Here is a 25,264-nt window from a genome sequence, read left to right as displayed (position 1 = left end):
CTCAAGTCTGAATTTGTACCGCTGGACAGGGGCAGGCAGCTGCGGGCTGTAACAGGATGAGAGATGGACTCATCCGTGTGAAATAGAGCCAAAGCTGGCTGTCCAGTTATCATAATTTGACCTGGAACAAAGCATGACAGAAACAGACACCTAGATTAAGACGTATTCCCATCTCTCTCTCTCTCTCTTCCCTCTGCCTCTCCCTGAATCATTTCTCTCCATAAGACTTCACATTAACCTCTAACACTTCCTTTCCTTTTTGGTTCCAGTCTAGAAGCAGCTTTCTGATTGTGATCATATACCTCTGCTAAAAAAAACATAATTTGCCTTGTCACCGCACCATGTTTTCACTGATAACTTCTCATCAGTAGAATAAGAAGGAATGTTGATAGATCTCAACACCCTTTTCATCTCATCTTCTAAATAAAGGCTCAAAAGAAGTACAGTCCATTGATTCTTTTACACACGTTGTCTCAATACAGAAACACTCTCCTGATGCCATATGCACAATGTGCCAATATATTTCATTCATTTGTGATTGTTCAATCTCCTTATACAGTTTCCTGCTTCATCCTTTGCTGCAGAGTCAATAATAAAATGGCTCCTTGATGTAGTTATATCGATTTGTTTTCTTTGGTTGGTGGTAAATTAATTTGCGTCAAGTACTTTGAGCTAAGGTCAGCTTGACCTTTTTAAGAGACTACTTTTCTTGTGCCTGCATAAAAATATGCAGCCTTTATTTGAGAAAACACATCAATTAGACCCTCGGCCAGAGAGACCGAAGAACAAGGTATCCTAGAGATCTGCAATTAAATATACATTAAAGAGAAACGGCCATCAATGCACTGCCCCTTCTGGACATCAAAGACCTTTGGAGAATGACTCCTCAATTAGCCAAATAACACATCAACAACTGTTTGCATGGGATTTGCGTCAGAGGAACAAACCACTCTGAGGCTCAATGCTGCTGGCTGAATGCTGAAAGGTTGAACCACTGTAGTCACGTTGACTATTTTAACAATGTCTTTAATACCTTTCTGGACCTCAAAAGGTGCAATGACGTTGCTGCCTATGTGTGGTTCAGATACCCTCGGATTTCATCAAAAATCTTAATCTGTGTTCCGAAGATGAACGACATGAGGGTGAGTAATTAATGACAGAAATTTCATTTTTGGGTGAACTAACCCTTTAAAATATTTGTGGTAACCATGTTACCTTTTTTCAGGATTCTTTGATGAATAGAAAGTTCAAAAGAACAGCATTTATTTGAAATCTTTTTATAACATTGCAAATGTCTTGACTGTCACTTTTAACTGATTTAATGGATCCTTGCTGAATGAGAGATGATTTAGGTATTAAAAAGTGTTTAAAAATCTTTCTGACCCCAAACTTTTGAGGGTTGTGTACTTTCCTCAGTTTTTTGTTTGCTGTTCAGGTAGAGAAGAGGCTGAATGATCTTGTGAAGAATTTACACTAGACTTACACTATTGGTGAAAAGCAGCCTAGTTAGAAGGATCTGGTCACACATTTAATGGCCCTGTTTACAACTGGTATTAAGATGCGTTTTGGTCGATCGGATCACAAGTAGACGAGGGAGACACATTCCCGTTTACACCTGGTGTGTTAATCCGTCTCTTTTGTCCACTTTAAACCACTTCAGTTCTGATTTCATCAAGGGGGAGGTCTATGGGTGGGTCAGTATATGGGCTTTTTGCAGATCTTTAGATCTAATGGACGAAATAGGCTAATGCATTTATATATGAACATGACCAGAGACAAGAGAAAAACACACGGAGAGCAGCAGCTTTTGTTTCTGCTCTGATATCCGCAAGACCACACCGAACACAGTGAGTGCGTTAGAAATCAGGAATGGTGAGAGAACATTGTTCTTGGTACAATTTTCATCTTCAAACCAAACTTAGGTCTTCAGCCGACAAAGTTTAAATCCCGTCTGGCTAGAGCGCTTCCCATAATGTTTACGCATTAGTGTCTACACTACGAAAGCAATCCAGTGGAATGCATTTTCGACTACTTCTGGAAGTGGTTGAAAGTGGACAAGCTCAAAATGTTTCACATTCCTTTTACACCTGCATGTATTTAGCATCATCCACTTGTGATCCGATAAACCAAACAGCATCTTAATACCAGGTGTAAACAGGCCCAGTGAGAATTTCCACTTTTGGAAACTAACAAACAACCACACTCTTTTCAATGCTCCCGAGCAAGGTATTGCTTCAAATTAATGGTTTTTCATCCTGTGCAGATCATTTATGTTAACGCTTCAAAATATGCTAAAGGCCTAGCAGTTGTTATGCTACTGAATCTCAGTAGCATAACAATATATCTAAAATGATAAATGCTTTATATGTAAGCAATTCAAAACTTCTTGTTAGACATTGTTGCTATTGAAATTTGATCACTAGTATTCTAGTATAGAATGTAATATTCTCTACTAGCTTTGAAACTATCTGTATTGTCAAAAGCGCTATATAAATAAGGGTGACTTGACTAGAAAACTTAAATTAATATTTTAAAATTAATATTTTATTCAGAAAGGAAGCACTAAATTGTTCCAAAGTGACAGTAAAGACATTTATAATGCTACAAAAGGTTTTTATTTTAAATAAATGCTGTTCTTTTGAACGTCCTATTCATCAAAGAATCCTGAAAAAAAAAATATCATGGTTTCCACAAAAATATTAAGCAGCACAACTGTTTTCAACATTGATAATAATTCTTCTGTTTCTTAAACACCAAATCAGCATATTAGAATGATTTTTGAAGGATTATGTGACACTGAAGACTTGAATAATGGCTGCTGAAAATTCAGCTTTGCCATCACAGAAATAAATTACATTTTAAAATATATATCAGAAACCGTTATTTGAAAATATATATATATATATATACACTGTATATATATTATAATATTACTGTTCTACTGTATTTTAATCAAATAAGTGCAGCCTTGGTGAGCATAAGAGACTTCTTTCAGAAGCATTTTACAGACTTAAACTTTTGAATGCTAGTGTAAACACGTATTTTAGCACTACACATGAGAATGATACAAACACATTTCACAGTGTTACATGCAAAATTATGAAAGCAAGCCGACATGTTCATTTATATTTGTCATGTTTCTTACCAAACAAGGAGCATGTGAATTATTTATCACGATTCTCTTCCTGCAGTACGTGTTAAAGAAATCATTATTATAATTATGTTTTCATTCTCATAGAGGTGTGGTGTATAATAGTTCCTTCCCCTCGTGCAGAGTGAGGATTGGATTTGTGATGGCTTGGATTGTGCAAGTCAGACGGAGATATCTTAGGTAACACATTTATGTGTACAGGAGCGTGAATGATTGTGTTTATCAGCGATGCAAGCAGGAAGCATTTTTGCCAAGATGCACACACACAATGAATCGTGATTTACACACAGCTTGAATCACAACAACTAAAGCGGCTTCAGAATAGCAATAGCAAGACAACTACCATCATCTACAATGGCTAAAATGAGACACAGACCCATCAGTATGATAAAAGCAACTTTTGCCTATAGAATATTTGAAAAAAAAATGCATATTTTTATCTTTAGTTTTTAAAGTTGACTACCATTAACCACAACAAACCAAGCTAGCTATCAAAAGAGATCAAAAGCAGATACGAATAGCCTATATTATCTCCTCTCAATCACTGGATCTGTGCTTTGAGTCATGTTCTAAATATATAACTTATTATGAATGACCATTAATATTCCAGTGCTGTTTCTAAGGTCGTTTTGCCCTGCTATAAAATACCCCTGGACTATTTCTGCATTATTAACATTCCTACCATTAACACTATCCTAGTGGGCAGGGATACTATTCCACACAGTGATATTTCCTTTGTCTAACACAATGCTTTTTCACTGCTAGCTATTGACTCTATTAATGTGCTTCTTCCCTGAAGGGCGTTGTAATGCTAAAATGTGGGGAGTGATTCAGCCACTGGGTTATTTATAAACCCCTTTTCTTTGTATAACGCCGTCTGAAAATCAACCCTGCAGTGTACTTGGGCCATGGCATTTATGGCAGGACAGGTCAAAGCAGCCAATAAATTCGCATTTTGTTGCACACCACTCCAAATTTTACTTTTCCTTCAAAACATATCACACAATGGAGTGAATGTTCTCAAATATCTTGTGAACATTTTCTGTAAATAATTAAAGGGATAGTTAATCAAAAAAAGAAAATTCTGTTCACCCGCATGCCACTCCAAACCTATATTACAAACCTTTCGTTCTACATTTGAACATAAAAGAAGCTATTTTGAGGAATAGTTTAACAGTGTTTATCCATACAATGAAAGTCAATGGGATCCAAATCAACATCAGACCCAATTAACTTTCATTTTTAATGGAGAAAAAAAATTGTTTGTTTGTTTGTTTATAGTTTAACACCATGCTAGCTACCATGGCTATATGGCAAAAAAGTTAAAAGGTAAAAGTAAGTAAATAAATAAATAAATAAAAAAAACAATGTATACACACTTTTTTTTTTTCTCTTGTGTTCCACAGAAGAAAGAAAGTCATATATGTTTGGAATGACATTAGGGTTAGTAAATAACGACAGAATTTTGAACAATCTCCTTAAGAATATGTGGAATTTAATTGCTTCATATTTTCAATGCAAAAAACGGTTATTATAGTTGAAAAAACTAAAACTGAAACCCTTAATACTAAAACTAAAACCATTTTGTTACTTGAAATAAAGTAAACATTAACTAGATAAAAAAAGATTTAAAAATAAATATTTTAAAAATTGTAAACTTATTTTATTTCAGCTAGTTCCCAAAGAAACATTTGTCAATTTCATTTAGTTTAACCTGATGTACTAAAACAACTAAAACTAAAATAAAAATGAATAAAAACTATATAGACATGTAAATAAAAAAAAAATGACAAAAACACACAACAAAATTACTAAAACTAACAAAAAATAAAATGAAAATGGAAAATATAAAAATAAAAACAAATTCAAACTATTAATAAAAGCCGTAAGTGTCAATGGTACTAAAATAACATTGGTACACTGTAAAAAATTATTTTCATGATTTGTTATCACAACATTTTTTCTTTTGTCAAATCAACTTAATTAATGTGGTTCAGATAACATATATTTTGAGTTTCTGTTGATTAAACCAATCCCCTTCATTGTATTAACTCAAATTTTTTATTTCAATGAATGTACAATTTTAAGGCAACCAGGTAACTTACTTTTTTAAGTTAAACCAACAATTCTTTTTTACAGTATACAAACATTTGAAAAATAAATTAAATGCATCAGACAAATTAAATTTCAGCCTTTTTTAGGAGTGTGTGCCAGAGTATAACAAATGCCTTTGCACACTGCGGCTCGCCTAGACGTCTATTCTTATCTCAACCTCCAAGGGCATGTTCTGTGTTTAAAGTCATTGCAGAATACTCACTTTTTCGGCCTGTAGTCCGGAATGTTCCTGTCCAAAGAGATGCGGTCACTCAGTTGGGCATTGTAGCCATACTCCTCATACCTCCCTTCGCTCTCTCGGCTGTCCTCCCCCAGCGTGGCAGCTGCACCGCCCTGTCCTAGACCTCCAGGACCCTCCACCAGACCCATGGGCTTGGCTAGACCTGCAAAGCAATGGGGGGAATAGAGGTTTGACTTCAGTTAACATGACAAAGGTCAGCATATCCCATAAGTACAGTAATGCAAAACTGGGTTCATTACCGCGGGAGTACCCACTGGTGACACGCAAATCACAACTGCTGAGCAAGAGTACGAGCGATAATTGGATGTTGGACACCGAGACACCACCTTCGCCTTTTGTCACCTCTTTCATACAGACCTCCCGGGGGGAAAAGGTGGAAAGCAAGTGAACTGTGTTTAAAGGGTTGTCAGTGCGGAGTAAGACTTCTTTCCCTTTGGAAATTCACCTAAAAATGTCTAATGTATCCTCTCGTTCTATGGTAATTAGAATGGGATTGATGCAAGGCTTGTTTCCGGCACAAGGGACATCAAATGCTATGTAGTTTGACACCCAAAGAACATGACACTGAAGAATTGCACAGAATATATCCATTATACCAGATAGAGAGAGCCAGATGGTTGTTCCTAATCAGAATCATTAGTCTTTCTGTTGAACTGCTGAAGTTTATGGTCAGAATAATTGACGTCTGGATTTAAACCTTTGCCGTGCTCTTTAAAAGGGATGGAATACGTGTAACATCCATTACAGATGCTGTTTCATTTTGACATTTAAAAGAGCAAAATTATGTGTTTCACTGAATTATTAAGAGCTACATAAAAATTCTATCACGTTTCAGAAATAAGTGTATGATCCAAAGATGTTCATTTTAAAGCCTTGAATAACAAAAGTGTTTCTAACTGGTACTACATTAAAAGAGAGAAATATCTTACTGATTATATTTTACTTGCTCTTTTCATAAACTGTCATTGAAGTTCAGAATAGTTCAAAAGTAGCATGTTCTAAGCTGCTGCACAATATCAGTAAAAGCATGTATATAACCGTACGTTCTATATCAATGTTTCTATGCAGCTTTGCAACCATAAACAGCCTACAATAAGCTAATAAACTACTTGGCAGAGGTTTTTTCCCCATTGTCATTATTAATACACTAGTCTCAGCCTCAGAAGTCACGCCCACGGACCGTTGGCTGAACGTCTGATGCATATGGCACACTTATCTGGAAACACTTCAGAAGTTTCGAAGTTGTCATCTGGTCGATTGAATTCTACAGGATGTCTGGGAGACGTGTGTGTCGCGTTCTTTAATGGTCCACCTAGAAACAAATGCCTTGACGCCAAACCCCCTCATGGAGGAGGAACTTAGTCGTGTTTACAACTGTGACAATGAGCACTTCAGATCAACTAAACACTGGATTTTCAAAAGTATGCGAAGTTTGCAGCTCCATTGTTGCAATAAACTTGTTCTTAAATGAATAATTTATAGAAGCAGGCTGGTCTGTTATTGTAGGGACATCGACTTTACATTTTCACGCCCCTAAACGTGACTAAACCAACTGTGATTGGTTGCGTTACATGTCAGTCAAACGTCCTCTTGGGCGGTCCTTGGCCAATGAAAGCTGCGAAAGGTCCAGACCTTCTGACATCAGTCTGAAAGTCTGGCTATGCGAGACCATTAAAGGGTTAGTTCACCCAAAAATGAAAATAATGTAATTTATTACTCACCCTCATGCCGTTCCACACCCCTAAGACCTTCGTTCATCTTCGGAACACAAATTAAGATATTTTAGTTGAAATACGATGGCTCAGTGAGGCCTGCATAGCCAGCAATGTCATTTCCTCTCTCAAGATCCATTAATGTACTAAAAATATATTTAAATCAGTTCATGTGAGTACAGTGGTTCAATATTAATACTATAAAGCGAGGAGAATATTTTTGGTGCACCAAAAAAAACAAAATGACGACTTATATAGTGATGGCCGATTTCAAAACATTGCTTCATGAAGCTTTGAAGCGTTATGAATCAGCGTATCGAATCATGATTCGGATCGCGTGTCAAACCGCCAAACTGCTGAAATCACGTGACTTTGGCGCTCCGAACCGCTGATTCATAACGCTCCGAAGCTTCATGAAGCAGTGTTTTGAAATCGGCCATCACTAAGTCATTTTTTTTTTTTTTTTTTTTTTGGCGCACCACAAATATTCTTGTCGCTTTATAATTCTAATATTGAACCACTGTACTACTGGCTATGCAGGCCTCACTAAGCCATCAGATTTCAACAAAAATATCTTAATTTGCGTTCCGAAGATTAACGAAGGTCTTACGGGTGTAGAATGGCATGAGAGTGAGTAATAAATTACATTATTTTCATTTTTGGGTGAACTAACCCTTTAATACACATACACATATTCATTAAACATCTGTGACTTTTATCATATTGCTGTGGTTGTTGTTTTCTAGAAGCAATAAGCAATTAGTGTATACTAAGTGACAGTGCGTATATAATACATAAATACAGTTTAAAACTACCTAAAACAATGCATAAAATAAAAATTAAAGTTTTAGGTTTCGAACAAGGTTTCATAGGAAGTGAAAGATAGAGAAATAAGATGAATGAAGAAAGTCATAAAAAATTAAAATTAGATTAGAAATGCTGACTTGGCAACAAACAGATAAGTTTAAAGGTGCAGTAGGAGATCTAGGAAATGCTAACGTTAGCCTGCTAGCATTGAAAGCATATGATCCCACCCTCCCTGCAAATCGCCGTCCAAAGCCACGCCTCCTCCAAAACACATAAACGTGCGCACACACAAAGCATCACAAGAGACGAAGTTAAGAACTACCTCATGTCTCAAAGCACCGAACATTACAATAATAATGCACGTAAACAACTTAGAGAGCTTGTACCTGACTGCGGCAGATTCATTTCGGTGTTGATACTGTTGACATGGAAACGCAGTCTGAGGACATGAACAGCTCCGGTTAAAACGGGTTGCCATCTCTTAAAGGATTAGTTCACTTTCAAATGAACATCACCCCAAGCTTTACTCACCCTCAAGCCATCCTAGGTGTATGACTTTCTTCTTTCTGATGAACACAATCTGAGATATATTAATAAATATCCTGACACATCCGAGCTTTATAATGGCAGTGAACGGGACCAACTAGTATGAGCTGAAGAAAGTGCCTCCATCCACATCCATCTATCCATCATAAACATACTCCACATGGCTCCGGGGGGTTAATAAAGGCCTTCTGAAGTGAAGCGAAGCATTTGTGTAAAAAAATATACATATTTAACAAGTTATGAAGTAAAATATCTAGCTTCCACCAGACCGCCTTCCATATTCTACTTATGAAGAAAGTGTAAAACTCTCGCAGTTCAAAAAGCTTACGCTACTTCCAACGCCTTCCCTATTCAACTTACGGAAAAAGTGTAACTGACGCGACACCAGTTCCATTTTTTCCGTAATTCGAATACGGAAGGTGGTCTGGCTGAAGCTAGATATTTTACTACACTGAAATATAAAAATAAAAGCTTATTCAAAACGGCATACATAAGGACATCCCTTAACTGCGTAAAATACACAAGTGGCATATTGTGTTATTTTACTGTGCTCAGGGTTGATATTTCAGCTCATTATGTTCAGACTCTGGATGTTCATGTTTTTCAAGACCACACATTTGAAACCTTGTCTACCAGGCAAAAAGCTTCTCTGATCATAAGCTTATCCCTTCACAAACATCATTGGAATTGATATGATATAATTACAGAATTATTCAGAGTGATTTTTGAGAAGGGATGGTTTGGCTCTGGGGGATAACCATGCTTGGCAACAGAACGTACAGATTGTGTCTTGGAATCCAAACCAGTCGGTTCCACAAACACCAGTTGGTGCAGCATTAAACCCTATTCCACCCTGAACCCTATAAAGCAACCACAAATGGCTGGGTCCCAGCTGATCTACATAAAGTTTTCCAGGTCTGTCTCTCTTCCTGGCAGTTGTGACCTCCCAGAGTGTTGATTTGTCTTGGAGGTTGAGTTCTTGCATCATAGATGTTCTTGCAAGCTGGAGCTGAAATGGTAATGTCTCTCTGTAGCCGTCTGAGGTTTTGTGTCTCTTTCACTGTCATTGTTTTGCCATTGTCTCGAAGGCTGCCTCTGTTGGCTGTTTTAGAGAATTCTATTAGATAGAGGCCTGGCATTTTGACACTAATCCCTGAGAGCCAGCTGTCTATGGCAGAGAGAAACTGCAAATCACAATGACTTAATGCCTGCTAATACAATGCAAAACGTTGAGGTGATAATATCATTTTCATGGACACAATTTTTTCAAACTGCATGTATGTTATAGTACAACAATGCTTTTACTTACTGTATCTCTCTACAGTTTAAAACAGTCTAAGATGGTTCGTTGGTTTAGAAGGTTTTGGTCACTGGTCAAGTGCTGGCCAACCAACTAAACAAGCTGAAAACCAATTGGACCATGCTGTGAGGACATCTAGACAATCTGAACACCAATTTATCCAGGTTGGGAGGCCATCTAGAGTAGACCAGGGTTGTCCAAACCTGCTTCTGGAGGGTCAGTGTCCTGCAGAGTTTAGCTCCAACCCTAACTAAACACACCTGAACCAAGGTCTAATCAAGGTCTTCAGACTCACTAGAAACTTCCAGGCAAGAGTGTTGGAGCTGGTTGGAGCTAAACTCTGCAGTGATACAGATAGTAATGATGGCGTCCTTTGGAAGTGGCAAAATAGCAAAATCCACCATGAAAGTAGACTTAAGGTAGTTCAAACTCCAAGCTAACTAGCTGACTGACTTTCTTAGATTATTTTACTGTCTGCTATTAAATTTGGCAAAGGTTTTTTTTTTTTTTTTTTGCTGCTGCTCAGCTCAGAGATGCTATTAATCGGTGTCTATGTAAATGTGTGTGTGTGCATGCGTGTGTACTCAGATAATAATATGCTTTGAAGGCTGTAAAGAGACAGCCGTGATTACATTGAGCTGAAGAAATTAAGTTACAAAGACCAAAGAAAACAGGCTCTGTTTGTGGACGAGCAATTATTCTGTTTTCTTCCCTCTTAAAAAATCTACAGCCCTCTTACCATTATTTCATCCTCCAAATGAAAAGAGCATGATAGAGACTGGGGATTTGTACGTTTCTAGTTTACAAATCTTCAGTAATAAGATAAATGTGAAGTCTAGAAACTAATTGGCAGTTGCTTCTAAACCATTAAAACTGTTCTGTATTTTTTGCTCTACATGAAAAGTAATGTCGCAATTACACCAATTTATGAAATACATTTCACAAAAAAAAGTAACAAACAAGAAACACTTTAAAGGGTTAGTTCACCCAAAAATGAAATTTCTGTCATTAATTACTCACCCTGATGTCATTCCAAGACCTCCATTGATCTTCAGAACACAAATTAAGATATTTTTTATGAAATCCAAGAAGTTTTTTTTTATCGCCCATTGAAAGCAACATACTTACCGTCATTCAAGGTCCAGAAAAGTCAACGTGACTACAGTGGTTCAACCTTAATGTTTTGAAGCAACGAGAATACTTTTTGTGCGCAAAAACAAAACAAAAATAACGACTTTATTCAACAATATCTTCTCTCCACTGTCTTTCTGCTATGCTGTTTATGTCCAGCGCTTCCAGGTTCTACGTCAGAACGCCGGCTCAGTATTGGCCAACGCTGTAACATGTGAGCAGCACAACGTACGCGTGTGCTGCTGACGCAGGAGCCAGCCAATAATGAGCCGGCGTTCGTACGTTGAACCTGGAAGCGCTGATGAAGGTCTTACGGGTGTGGAATGACATGAGGGTGAGTACTTAATGACAGAAATTTCATTTTTGGGTGAACTAACCCTTTAATGATTTTGCAAAACTGCACCCAATCACAAATTTGACATATATTAGGACACATATAACATTTGCAGACTTCTTTTTTTGGAAAAACAGACCAAAGTACTGAGAAAATGATAACTTATTTACTGTTTAACCATGGCTGATGGTATATCTAATTTTAAATTTTAAGAAAAATAAACAATGATTCTAAGGGTATTATTATATTCTTATTTTGAATAATAATTCCTGTGATATAGGCTAATAATTCATGCATCAGATGGTAATAAAAATGTTTCTATAGGAAATACATCAGCACTGGAATTGTAATTGTTTCAGGCATTCTATAAAACACATTTGTTCACATTTGTTTGACTCTAATTTGGTCTCAAAATGTCCGCTAAAAAATATAGGACAGCACTTTTTTTCTGAAAAAGTGAAGGATGTGTGCCTGAAATTCATGATACTATGATTAGAGGGATGGAGTAACTCTCTCTCTGACATTCTCTCTTTTACTGTAATGGACTGGCCTTTCCAGACTCATTATTTTAACAGGCTGCTCGGCAGTCTGTCTTTGAGAAACGGCTTATGAACACATCCTGTTAGCTACTTTTCGCAAAAAGCTTTGAATTTCTTGACAGATAGCTCCACTTTCTTTTAGAAGCATATTCTGTGCATGTGTAGTTCAGAAACATGAATACCTCACTCATGATAAGCTTTACAGTCCTGACAACCAGGATTCAGATCCCAGCCCAGAGGAAAGTTTTTCTTTTTACTTAGAGGTTACTGTTTGATAGCTCACTAGACTTAACTGAGTTTTCAGTTTAAGTTTCATTAAGTATCAACCTGATCTCAGATGTCTCTTCTAAAGGTACTTGAGAAACAAGAATAGAAACAAATGAGACAGTTGGTACTGTATTGGTATATACGATATCAATACAGAACTTTAAAAAAAAAAGTGCAGATAGCATAGCTTAGATCGTTGATCAGAGAAGAATTTCATGAGAAATGTTGGAACTCAAACTGAAATCTCTTACTTTTGAGTGCAGACTTTGGTCTTTTGGCAAATGTGATCACAATCTGAGACCCTGTATAGGTCTCTGCTGAAAAGAGTCATGAAGTCTTTATCTCAGAAGAAAAATCTGAGAATTAGGAGACCAGAAAAGTTCTCTCTCCAAAATCTTAATTTTGATCTTATTGCTGTCTAATATTGTGTTCAGACTACACAATTTTTTTGTCTGTTATGATAGTCACTGTATAAGATTATGCAATTTTGACTCCTAAATTCTTGTGTCGTGGACTATACTATATGTTGCCTCCCAACCAATCATCACTTACTATCTTTAAAGATGTGTGTGATGTCATCGAAAAGGCGAAACTAGCGACCGACTTCCAGAAACAAGAGCGTAAACAAACAATAGCTGTGTTTGAAATCGCCCCCTACTCAACTATAATACAGTACACATGAAGGAGTGAATGAAAACAAGCGGACACTGAGTGCGCCGGAACGGCTGCCGCTCTCGCATAGCTTGTGCTTGCCGTTTAATAATCATTTGAAACAGCAAACTGGCAGCTCCAGTAGTAATGAAAAGATTTATCTTGAACTCTGTCATGGAAACTAGCATATATAAACCTTAATTAAACAATTTATTAATCAATTAAAAAGGAATTTATAGGCTACCTGTAAGATATTACGCTGTACCCACATTGGACCAGCGGTTTAAAAAAATGATGGATGATTCAGCTGCGGGTGCCATCTTCTGGCGAGACGCAAGAATTCATTTGGCATGACCGTCACAGTGCCTTATGGGTATTCTCTAGTCGTTGAGTATACATCAGTTGTACACTCGTTATTGCAGTGCATTATGGGATTGAATGAGTGCACTTGATAACGTCCACTATAGTTTCGGACACCACTACAAATGGCTGTATCCTCAAATAGTACCCTATTTAAGGGTATAAGGGGCGATTTCGGACATAGCCAATAACTACTGTGATGTTTCAATACTCACTGGGTTACTGAAGCGCCTCCGTTATCGTTCGCCAGCTTTTATCTTATTTCACTCTGTTGTGGTACTCCCTCGAGGAAACATAAAGGCAGGAGTATTGTTGCCATAGCTCCACGAACCTTGCATAACCTAGCAGCAACAATACCATCACCTCTCTTCTGTTTCACCATGTTTGAAAGCTGTGTAGAAGAGCTTATGGAAGAGCTGTGGAAGAGCTTATGTGCTCCTATTGGCCAGTCACCGATGTGACGGAACCCGTCATGGAACACTGAAAAAATTTCTGATGGGGCGTTGTGAAGAGTAATAAGTGGTCGTCCACAATCAGATCAAAACAATTGATTCTTGCGTCCTGACGCCCATTGACATTTTACGAATCACCACGACACCCTACGTCAATGGATCGTGCCAAAATAGGGCTGATATAGTGTAGTCTGAACCCAGAGAGAACCAACTGAAAGAAGTGAATTACATTATATATATGCGATAATATAATATCTGCAATAATATAATATGCAATATTATGATAAATACAACATATTTTATAACATTGAAAATATATAATAAAATAATTATAAAATATAATATAATAAAATATATAAATTCTAGACAACAAAATTAAACATTTCAATCATATCAATTTAATTATAATACAATTACTAGACCAGTCTTTAAAAAGATGCTATAAAAACCTACTGTTACAGACCATGTTGTTTATGAACATACAACTATGTCCTTTAAATAACATCAACAACCGTGACCCTTTCAGCCACTGGCTCAAACCAATATGGTTTAATCCACTGTGTTTGTGGAGGTCTTTCAGCCATCCATTTGTGTTACTACCAGTCAAGTTTATCTCCTGCTTTCTTGTAAAGTGCTCTGACAGCATTCAGGCCTGATACACTTTTACTCAGAATTGCTTTAAATTATGTAACAAGATTTGAAAAGAAAAAAAAAAAAAGGTCTTACTGGCCCTTTTATGGATTCCAGGACAAGAGATACTTCTTTTTGAGGTGATTTAGGGGCTGAATGAATATATGAATTCATGTCAAAACTGTTGCTAGTGCAGCATAAATATTCATGAAGAAAATGTGGTTAAGGGGACATGAATGGCAGGATTGGACAGTCCCCTTAGAGTCCACTGTGAATGCATTAGACAGTAAAATGTGCTGGGTCATAAAGCATCGATGGTGGTGCCTACTCAAAAGGCTGATTTATACCCAGAAGGTCATATAAATTATGAAATAAATTATAAAAACTTTTTTAAAAAAAGATTTAAATCAAATCTATAATCTTAACTATACTGAGATTAGCAAGAAGTTAGTTTATTAATATTCTAATTTCTTCCATTGAATTTAATTTTAACTCTAAATTACTAGTGCCAGGGAAATTACATTATCCATAGTACCTACACTCTATATCAGAACAATGTTGGGGCGGTCATACTTTTTATAGATGTATGGCATACGGAACACCTACACAGCCTCAACCCTATAGGGGGCTCCCACACGGTGTGATAAGCCAAATATATAATGATTAAGCTTGCCATTTAACACTACATAGAAGCTGCTTCTAAGTGCCAAATGTGTTCTACTGTGAAGCGGGATGTATATATACACGTTGGCTGCGTTTACACTGGCGCATTTTTTGCTCACATCTGACACAGATCGGAATTAGTTGCACACGTGTAAACACAAAAATCTGCACGAGATCTGATTTTTTCGCATCTGATCTGAGCCACTTCCAAATGTGGTTTTAAATCAGATACATATCCGATCTATGGACATACGACCTACGTCTAAACACGCATATCCGATTCCTCTTGGAATTCCAAGCCATCACACTGTGAGGGTGGCACGTTTGCTCACTAAAAGGTAGCTTTTATGTATATATTATGAAGCAGACGTGCCTGTATGCAGTCGCACTAAAAATTTGCAGCTTTATTATTGAGGTGGGAACTTTATATGTCTATATTTTTTCCTAGAAAGAAATTGCGCGCGCTGGGCGCACACACACACACACACACACACACACATTCAGCAGCTGAATTTCAACCTTTGCCCGGTTAATTTAAAAGAGCCCACCGTGTTTTTTTGTTTGTTTGTTTTTCTTAATAAACTAAAAGCTTCACTGGGTATGCTACCCTCTCTCGTGCGCACGCTCTCTCCCTCCCTCGCTCTCGTTATCATTCATATTCGAATTCATTCGAATAAATGTAATCTTACCCGCTACTTTATTTCACTTCAGAATTATAGATCTAACGATCATAGATAAAATAACAAATGAAAATTACCTTTATTTTCAGGTCTATATCCATTCAGTCAGATTTCGCGCTGCAAAACATCCATGACACTGACAGCTTTTAACTTATCCATTCTGGCAGGTAATCATGGCCATCCGACGTGAAATTTATAAATAATTTTAATAGCATGGCCTTTCAAAACCTGTGGGTCTAACATGTGCATATAAAAACTATCAATGACAATCATTTTAGGCGGGAAGTAGTAATATAAAAATAGATATCGGATACCAGTCGCGTCTAAAGTGAATGTAAACACACTGGCCAAAAAATCGGATATGGTCAAAAGATTGGATCTGTGCATTAAGACTTGCAATGTAAATGCAGCCTATATTGCCAAAAGAACAGTTTGGGGATGGCCCCTTCCTGTTCCAACATGACTGCGCACCAGTGCACAAAGCAAGGTCCATAAAGACATGGATGAGCGAGTTTAGTGTGGAGGAACTTGACTGGCCTGCACAGAGTCCTGACCTCAACCCGATAGAACACCTTTGGGATGAATTAGAGCGGAGACTGCGAGCCAGGCCTTCTCGCCAACATCAGTGCCTGACCTCACAAATGCGCTTCTAGAAGAATGGTCAAAAATTCCCATAAACACAGTCCTAAACCTTGTGAAAAGCCTTCCCAGAAGATTTGAGGCTGTTATAGCTGCAAAGGGTGGGCCAACTCCATATTAAACCCTACGGATTAAGAATGGGATGTCATTAAAGTTCATGTGCACGTAAAGGCAGGTGTCCCAAAACTTTTGGCAATATAGTGTATATATATTATATATATACACACACACACACACATACACACACACACACTCACCGGCGACTATATTAGGAACACCTTGCTATTACCGGATTGAACCCCAATTCTTTGTGGCAAAGATTCATCAATGTGCTAGAAACATTCCTCAGAGATTTTGGTCCATATTGACATGATAGCATCACGCAATTGCTGCAGATTTGTCGCTGCACATCCATGATGCGAATCTCCCATTCCACCACATCCCAAAGGTGCTCTATTGGATTGAGATCTGTGAGGGCCATTTGAGTGTAGTGAACTCATTGTCATGTTCAAGAAACTAGTTTGAGATGATTTGAGCTTTGTGACATGGCACATTATTTTGCCGGAAGTAGTCATCAGAAAATAGGTACACTGTGGTCATAAAGGAATGGACATGGTCAGCAACAATACTCAGGTAGGCTGTGGAGTCTAAACGATGTTCAGCTGGTAATAAGGAGCCCAAAGTGTGCCAAGAAAATTCCCTACACCATTACACCACCAGCAGCAGCCTGAACCATTGATACAAGGCAGGATGGATCCTTGCTTTCAAGTTGTTTACGCCAAATTCTGACCGTACCATCTGAATGTCACAGCAGAAACCGAGACTCATCAGATCAGGCAATGTTTTTCCAATCTTCTATTGTCCAATTTTGGTGAGCCTGTGCAAACTGTAGCCTCAGTTTTCTGTTCTTAGCTGACAGGGGTGTGTTCTTCTGCTGCTATAGCTCATCTGCTTCAAGGATTGATGTGTTGTGCGGTCAGAGACGCTCTTCTGCAGACCTCAGTTGTATCGAGTGATTATTTGAGTTACTGTTGCCTTTCTGTCAGCTTGAACCAGTCTGGGCATTCTCCTCTGACCTCTGACATCAACTAGGCATTTCGCTCACAGAACTGCCACTCACTAGATATTTCCTCTTTTTCAGACCATTCTCCATAAACCCTAGAGAAGGTTGTGCATGAAAATCCGAGTAGATCAGCAGTTTCTGAAATGCTTAGACCAGCCCATCTGGCACCAACAACCATGCCACATCAAAGTCACTTCAATCATCTTTCTTCCCCATTCTGATGCTCAGTTTGAGCTTCAGCAGATTGTCTTGACCATGTGTACATGTCTAAATGCACTGAGTTGCTGCCATGTGGCTGGCTGATAAGATATTTGCGTTAACAAGCAGTTGAATAGGTGTACCTAGACATTAGCAAATGTAAACATATGTTACAATGGTAGGCATTGTAAACAGACTGTGTGGTCACAATTATGAATTTGGGACTACTGATATAAACTTCTTGTATTTTATATGTACAATATGTAGAATAATTGCAACAAAAAGAAAAAAATAGGGATTTAAGGTTAGAAAGCATAAAGCTTGCGGTGTCAGAATGCCATAGCAATGCGTTATGACAACAACGTCTCAGATAGTCTGATGGCAGATAAAAATAAATAGTAAATAAATTGCTTTCAAGTGATTCGTCACAAAAGTATGCATCAAATATGCTACATGGAAACTCAAACTCAAAACTCAAACAGCCCTCATTGGTTCTCGCACATCACACCTGCATGTTCAGGCTTCCGAGCTTATATTTTATGAAAGGGGGTCCTTCACAAAGGGGATCCTCATATTTGGGGGTCCTTGGCATCAAATCCCTGTTTTTAAATAACATATATCTAGAAATATTAATTAAAAATATATCAGCACATAAAAAGGAATATTACATACAAAATATTTTAAAAGAGGGCAAAATTGCCCCAAATATCTCCAACACTGCTGGTAAGGACACCAAGGTACTGTACACCACTCAATGTACACTACCATTCAAAAATTTTGGGTCGGTAAGATTTTTTTTTTAATACTCAAATTGATCAAAAGTGACAGTAACAACTTTTGCATTGTTACAAAAGATACCTATATCTGTTCTTTTAAACATCCTGAAAAAAAGTATCAGTTTCCACAAAATTATTAAGCAGCTTAAAAGTTTTCAACATTGATCATAATAAAAAGAAATGTTTCTTGAGCACCATAGAATGATTTCTAAAGGATCATGCGACTCTGAAGAATAGAGTAATGGCTGCTAAAAATTCAGCTTTGTCTTCACTGGAATAAATTATATTTTATGAAAACATTTTTACATTGTAATAATATTTCACAATATTACTATTTTTATTGTATTTTTGATCAAACAAATGCAGCCTTGGTGAGCATAAAATACTTATTTACTTACTAAAAACATTAAAAATAATAATAATAATAATTCGCGCTGACCTAAACTTTTGAATGGTGCAGTCTTCTCTGTATTTATCAGTTCCCAGGTAGAAATCGGTTCAGTCTACCGCATCAGTGTTTGCGGAGGTAAACTGATCTACAGCTGTAGAAATTAAGCACACTTTAGCGGTAATGCTCACGGTAGATCTGCTGCCTAATCAAGGGACTAATTGCACATTCTCATAGCTCTGCATTTTTATAGCAGTCAGATAAAGGGTCTTTTCACAATAATCCAGCATTCTAAACAACTGTGTCGGAGAGGACCTACGTCTATCCCTGAATGGCTCTTTGCATCCTGGTTTTGTCCAAAAAGTAATTGCCATTACACTTCCTGCACTAATTAAATTAATCTATGCTGTCGTAGTTTATTGTACTGTGTAGCTTGTGTACAATGTAAATTAATTTGACTCTTGTGACTCAAGTTAACTGATTTACATGCATTATTTAAGTAACTGCCAAATTATTCAGGTTTTAAAGTGACATTTCCACCTCCCTCTCACATTTTAGCTTCACAACTATCCCTCAAGGTTAGATTAAGTTGAGTAAAGCAATCCTACAGAAAAATCATCATGCCGTTTATAGCAAACAATGAGGAATGTCACTATATGACTTAAAGACCCCCTGTGGTGAAAATCAAGTTTTTAATGTTGTTTATTTGTCTATGTGGTGTTTGTAATATGCTTTAAGACTAACTATGTACAAATTCATATGTCAGCACCACTGCTGAGTATTTTCTCCTTAAAACTGCAGTGAAAAAAAATTGCTGGTGTCTGTGATGTCACAAACTACCTTGTAACCAATCACGCCAACGTGTCGGCGGGCTTTAGCATATCATTAACAGCGGACTAGCAGGGGAGCCTCGAGAGAAGCCAGGTTATCTCTGTATATTTTTCTGTTGATATGAAAAATTGTGTATATTTAGCAATATGGCGGGTGTATGATGTATATTACAATGTTATGATGAACTATATTTCACTAAATGAGGCAAAGGTGTAGAGTTATTTTAAGGCATAAAGAATTTTTTTTCACAGCAAAAAAACGTTTAAATATGTAATTTTCGTGAGTTTTAAGATGAGTTTTAAGGGATAAAATTATTGACTACAGGGGTTAGGACTATGTTTTCAACATTTTGCTAATCCTGGAACATTCTTGTCCGAAAACATAGTCCTAAAACTACCCCTAAACCTAACCCTACCCATAACTTATCCCTAAAATCAGAGAGAAATTAATACCAATGTTCACCAATGTGGTCCATTTAGTCAGATCACACCTTCTTGCACAAACTACATGCAACACAATGCATGATGATCACTGGCTGTCAAGTTCAATGGCAATTTTGCCAGACCCACCACCGGTGCCCCTTCAAAAAACAGGTGCATGATCATGCTGTGTACTATGATTATCATCTAATGAATGTTGGGGGTTGTAACTGATGATACATCTGTCCATCTCAAACCAGAAGCACTGTCTGTGATTATGTTTTCAAATGTTTTCTGTGAAATTATTCATCAAAGTAATGCTCATACAAACATTTACAGCATATTTGCTAAGATGTTTCAAGGGATAAGGGCGCCATCAACAGCCAGACAATTACTGCTTTCTTGTAAAACTCACTGTGTCCTAGAAATGAAATCGGACCTTGGCATTATCCTTTGGGTCTCATTGTCAGGACAATAAACAACTGAAAAATGGACAATTACCTCAAATCACCATTGGAAGCAAATACGGCAACAGAAATGTGAAAACCTCAAGGGAAAACCAATTCCAGTCTCAATATCACATACAGTCGGTGAATGCAATCTCGCAAGTTTTATGCACATCAGATAAAAATGTGTCGAAATAAAATGTATAACGCCCCCAACATCAAGAAGATTTGTGACAGACTGGTGAATTCTACAGAGTGGAAAAGCCTCCGGGGGAAATATGTGGTGGCACTTGTGCAGAATGAAAGCCCTTTCAATCAGTAGGGTACATTAGAGGGCTTTTTTTTGTAAAGCAGTGCCTCTTGGCTTTCCTCCAAATGTGAGAAGGATAATTCAAACTGACAGAGTGACCCCCTTCACACACAAATGGTGCCGGTCTTACGGAATAACAATCAGATCAAATAGATGCGCTAAGAAAAGCAGGGAGTGATAGGTCTTTTAACAGACATTTAAAGGAAGGATAGCACATCACGTGAACTATGACCTTCATATGTTTTCTGGAGGAAAATGCTCTATGGTCTAGAAACATAATGATTGAGGAAATGGGCTCTAATATTCTAAGAAAAGAACTCAGAAGTGGGAGCACAAGTGTGGTTATGGCAAGAACAGATACGAGCGCATGGGAAGCAAGATCGCAGAAGGACAATTTCTTTTTACAGGCTTACAGAGAATCTTTAGACTTTTTTTCTGCACTGACCTGTGGGATTTATGTGAAATGGACTTAAAAATGGTCAAATCTACTAATACAAATTTGAGAGTTCCACATTCTTATTGGTAACTAAAAGCATAATCAATTTAGCCAAAAATACATGAAGGGGAAAGCTAATATGTTGAGTTTTATAATTTACGCAGCGTCTAATTCAGTGGAAATCTGCAGATTTTATACGGACATGAATTTCTGTGAATACGCCAATTTTTCCCTAACCATGATTGGCAAATTTAGAACAATTCTGATTCATTGCTTCAAATTCTTGAATTGTTTTTGCTGTCAAAATAAATACATAAATAAACAGCCTATTGGTAAAAATTAACTATTTATCACATAACGTGTACAACTTCAAGTACAAGAGAGGTCAGTTTTGCATTCCAGATTTAGACGAGTATATAGAATTGCATTTGAATTAAATAGTAATTAAATGGCCTTAAAGAATAAAACACATATTGAAAGACACAACATACTCTGAGAAACTGTCATAATATAACAGAGAAGCAAGAAAACTTTCAGAACAACACTCAACATGAAACAGGACAAAATGTATTACTGTTACAATCAGGTAACACTGTCCTTTCTCTTATTTTAGCAATTTATATTTCAGCAATGACATTATGAAATCATTATGATCTATTAAGGATTATATCCTTAATAGATCATTACATTTAATCAGTTAAGAGTGTGCTAACACTGTGATTGATATATTTTGATAGGTTAAATTAGGGTTATGTGCACCTAATCCTGTCTTGATCTTCCTGGCATGTTTATTGCATCATAAACATGTCTATGTTAATTGTCATGTGATAAAGCCTTTGACAATCTCAGTAAATTTCACAATAAAACCCAAAGTGTAAATCTAGATTAAATCACATCTAAATGTCCATAAAGCACTGATTTATTATGCATTATATAATTGTTGTAAATGACTTATTAATGCAAGTCAAAGATGATTAAAGCTCACATACCATTTAACTGGTTATAGACCACATCTTCTAGTCGCTCGAGCCTTTTGAGAATGGACTGTCTGTCCATGGAGTTCGTAACTTTGGCATTCCTGCCTCGCAGTCTCTGATCCGACAGCCTCCCGAGCTGCACGAGCTCTTCGGATCGGTCCTGGATCCTGCAGTAGACCGAGAACAAGATGATCCCGACGAACACCAGAATGTTGACCGTCAGCAGAGTTTTGATCTTGCGTGCCACAGCCATTAAAAGCCCGAGAGCGACACTGTCAGACCCCTAATATTGATCCATATGATCCGCTGTGGTGGGAGCTGTCCTTTCAGCACCACACACAACCCGCGCGCTCCGCAGTTTCACAAGCTTAACAGCTGATCAACGCGCGTATATGATGATGCAAGTATATGTGATATATAAGTAAAACACGCAATAGAGGTTGCAATCAAATCCCACCGCCTCGGGTTCTTCTGCTGACCCCCATTACAAACGTTTAGAAATGTGTCAGAGCAGCCTACGGAGATTAAAAGCACGCGTTTAATCACGCTGTGCACTCATGAGTCAAAATGCATGAGATGTGCACGGTTCAGATGGCTCATTTTAAATGTCAGTGCATGTCAAACAACGATCCTCCGTGTGCAGCATCCTTCACGCGACTCCGTCTATCTGTTAAGCAAAGATGCATCGCGCTCGGGCATCGAAATAAGACACGATTTCAATGAGCGGGCAGATGAAATCCACAATCCTTATGCAACGAACGCAGGTGGAAGTAAAAAGGACGCTGTCAAGCGACGGTTTGCATGGCAGCGTTCTTCTCTCGCGCTCCCCGCATGCTCCCTCCCTCACATCCCGCTTTTCACGCGCTGCTCAGCGCTCTGGTGACGTCGGCAAACTCATAAATATTCAACAGACTGTGTGAGGGGATGAAAGGCTGGAATATGATAGATGATGAGGATAGCTGTTGGATTACATTCTAATGTTTTCACGGAGATTGGCCAATTGAATTACAACTCGTAGAGTTTGTATAAGTAAAATGGTTTGCAATGTTACGCCCGAGTGTAAATGTCATATTTCCAAGGAATAGGCTAATACAATCAGTGGGTCATTAACAAATTAATAAATACATGAACTTTTTTTTAGTACTTGCATCATCTTAGGCTACTTGTAAATGATCGTAGAGCTTGTGCTATGAGAAAAAACAGACCTTTATAAAATAGAAACAATCAAGACGGACACAACAATATAGCCTACAATATTAATTTATATATCATTATTGTTCTGCAAGACTTGCCTTCCTCTATTTTGAGTTCTCTCGTTGTGTCTCTTGCCAGTTCGTTCTTTGAACCTGTGTTTTTATTTTCTTGCATTAACTTGGCACTGTCTCCTGAGCTTCTATACCCTCTTACTTATGTTTACCATGAAGGAATACTTAAGTCTTCCGAGAAGCATTTTCAAACGTTTCTGTAACCACAAAAGCAAAATAAATAATAGTGAGTCAGCCAGGATGCACTTAATATGCTCGCAAAGTTACATTAATCTGAGGTTATAGGCTACTAAATCGTAGGTTGCTCGAGCATTTTCCGTCATCTAACAGCAGTACATCGACAAAATAAGCAGATTAATTGTCATATTACTTCATTTTATCAATAATTGTCATTTTAAACTTTTGTTTAAAATATCTTTAAAGTACATTTGCGTTGCAGTAGACAATCAATTGTGTTATTTTATATAGCTTCAGAAGACCTGGAATTGGGCCCGAGTCACATGGACCACCTTTACGATACTTTAAAGTTGCACTCACCAGTTGGTTAAAGTTTTAAAAGTAATGCATTACAATATTGCATTACTCCCCCCAAAAAGTAACTAATTGAGTTACTCAGTTACTTTTTAAGGAAAGTAATGTGTTACATTACTTTTGCGTTCCTTTTATTATGCCGCAGTTGCCGGCACTGCTTCCGCTTCTCCGTTCATGTGTATGAGGTAACACAGCTCTGTTTATCATATTAGATGTTATAACGTTACTCTGTGCGTTTGCTTGGTGCCTGCTATGAGACATTGTTACACACTGCAGTAAGTTAAATTGACTTTAGAATATCATATAATGCTGTATTACTGTTACTAAAAATAAAGCTGCATATGATTATGCTATGTTAGCTACTTAACAAAATAGTGTTTTTCTCTGAGGCATGGTAAAGCATGGTACTCAAAAAAATCAAGAAAATTAGATTTAAACATTAAGACTAAACGTGTTGAGCTACATAACAATAAATAGTTTTCTGTCTATGAATATATCAAAACAGTTGTTCCCTTGTCTATTAAAACGTAATATATTAAAGTGTCTTTGGTGTTTCCATGGTTTCTACAAAATAAAACCGTAATCCGAGGGTAATGCGGGTATGACGCAATTGACAGGCGACTCCTCACACATCCCGGAGCCTTGGTTAAAACTGCAATTTTTTCAAGATTTACAAATAGCTGGAAACATTTGGGATATTGTAAGTACTCAAGTGAACAAAATATATAACACTGGCCTAGTGGTTTTTGGATATTTTACTGCAAAATTCTTACATATTGCACCTTTAAGCCTTGTTTACACTGCACGCGTCTGCAGCGCGTTACGGATGCGTAAAACAAACATTTAACTTACCCATGTTAGAACACAAAAAAAAATCGAGAAAAATCCTCTATGCGGTGTCAACTCACACCAGGATCATTTCAGAAGCGAAGCGGCTGGATTCACAAGACCACGAGATTTGCCTGTCCAACGTTGTTTTACTTGTTTTTTTGTGTTTTTAATAGCTAAATGGTTATATTTTGTCCAGTTGTTTATTGCTATGCCCTACTTCTGGGACGCTTCTGAAACGTGCCGTGGCGCGGCCAGTGTAAACACAAGCATTGACTAGAGTTGCCAGGATCGACTCCGGTGGCCGTGTCGGAGCCGTAACATGTAAATGCATGCAGTGTAAAAAAGGGGTCAGGCTGAAGGAAATGCAAATTCACGCCTGTACAATAGAGGGCGCAGCTCAAACAAACCTTTCAGCTGTGCTGCTTATTCCTGATTTCTCTCAACTTGGGGACAGGAGAGACAATAAATGGGAAAACAAACTTGAGTTACTTATTTGAAAAAGTAACTCAGATATTTTGTGTAAATTTAATAGTAATGATTTACTTTACTAGTTACTTGAAAAAAGAAATATGATT

At 37.5% G+C, this 25,264-nt stretch overlaps 1 protein-coding gene across 1 annotated transcript in view; it reads right to left on the bottom strand.

Annotated features, from left to right (window-relative positions):
* The window catches only part of galnt9 (polypeptide N-acetylgalactosaminyltransferase 9), a 100,755-nt gene extending 77,822 nt beyond the window's left edge, over positions 1-22,933 (bottom strand). The window contains exons 1-2 of the mRNA XM_051894169.1: positions 22,075-22,933; positions 5,469-5,649 (exon numbers count right to left, since the gene is read on the bottom strand). Of these exons, the coding sequence (XP_051750129.1) occupies positions 5,469-5,649; positions 22,075-22,315 (422 nt within the window). The 5' untranslated portion in view covers positions 22,316-22,933. The remainder of the gene's footprint in view (positions 1-5,468; positions 5,650-22,074) is intronic.
* Between the last annotated feature and the right edge of the window lie 2,331 nt (positions 22,934-25,264).

The sequence above is a fragment of the Ctenopharyngodon idella genome, chromosome 5, assembly GCF_019924925.1.
Source record: "Ctenopharyngodon idella isolate HZGC_01 chromosome 5, HZGC01, whole genome shotgun sequence".
Taxonomy (NCBI): domain Eukaryota; kingdom Metazoa; phylum Chordata; class Actinopteri; order Cypriniformes; family Xenocyprididae; genus Ctenopharyngodon; species Ctenopharyngodon idella.
This window is presented reverse-complemented; position numbering and strand designations above follow the sequence as displayed.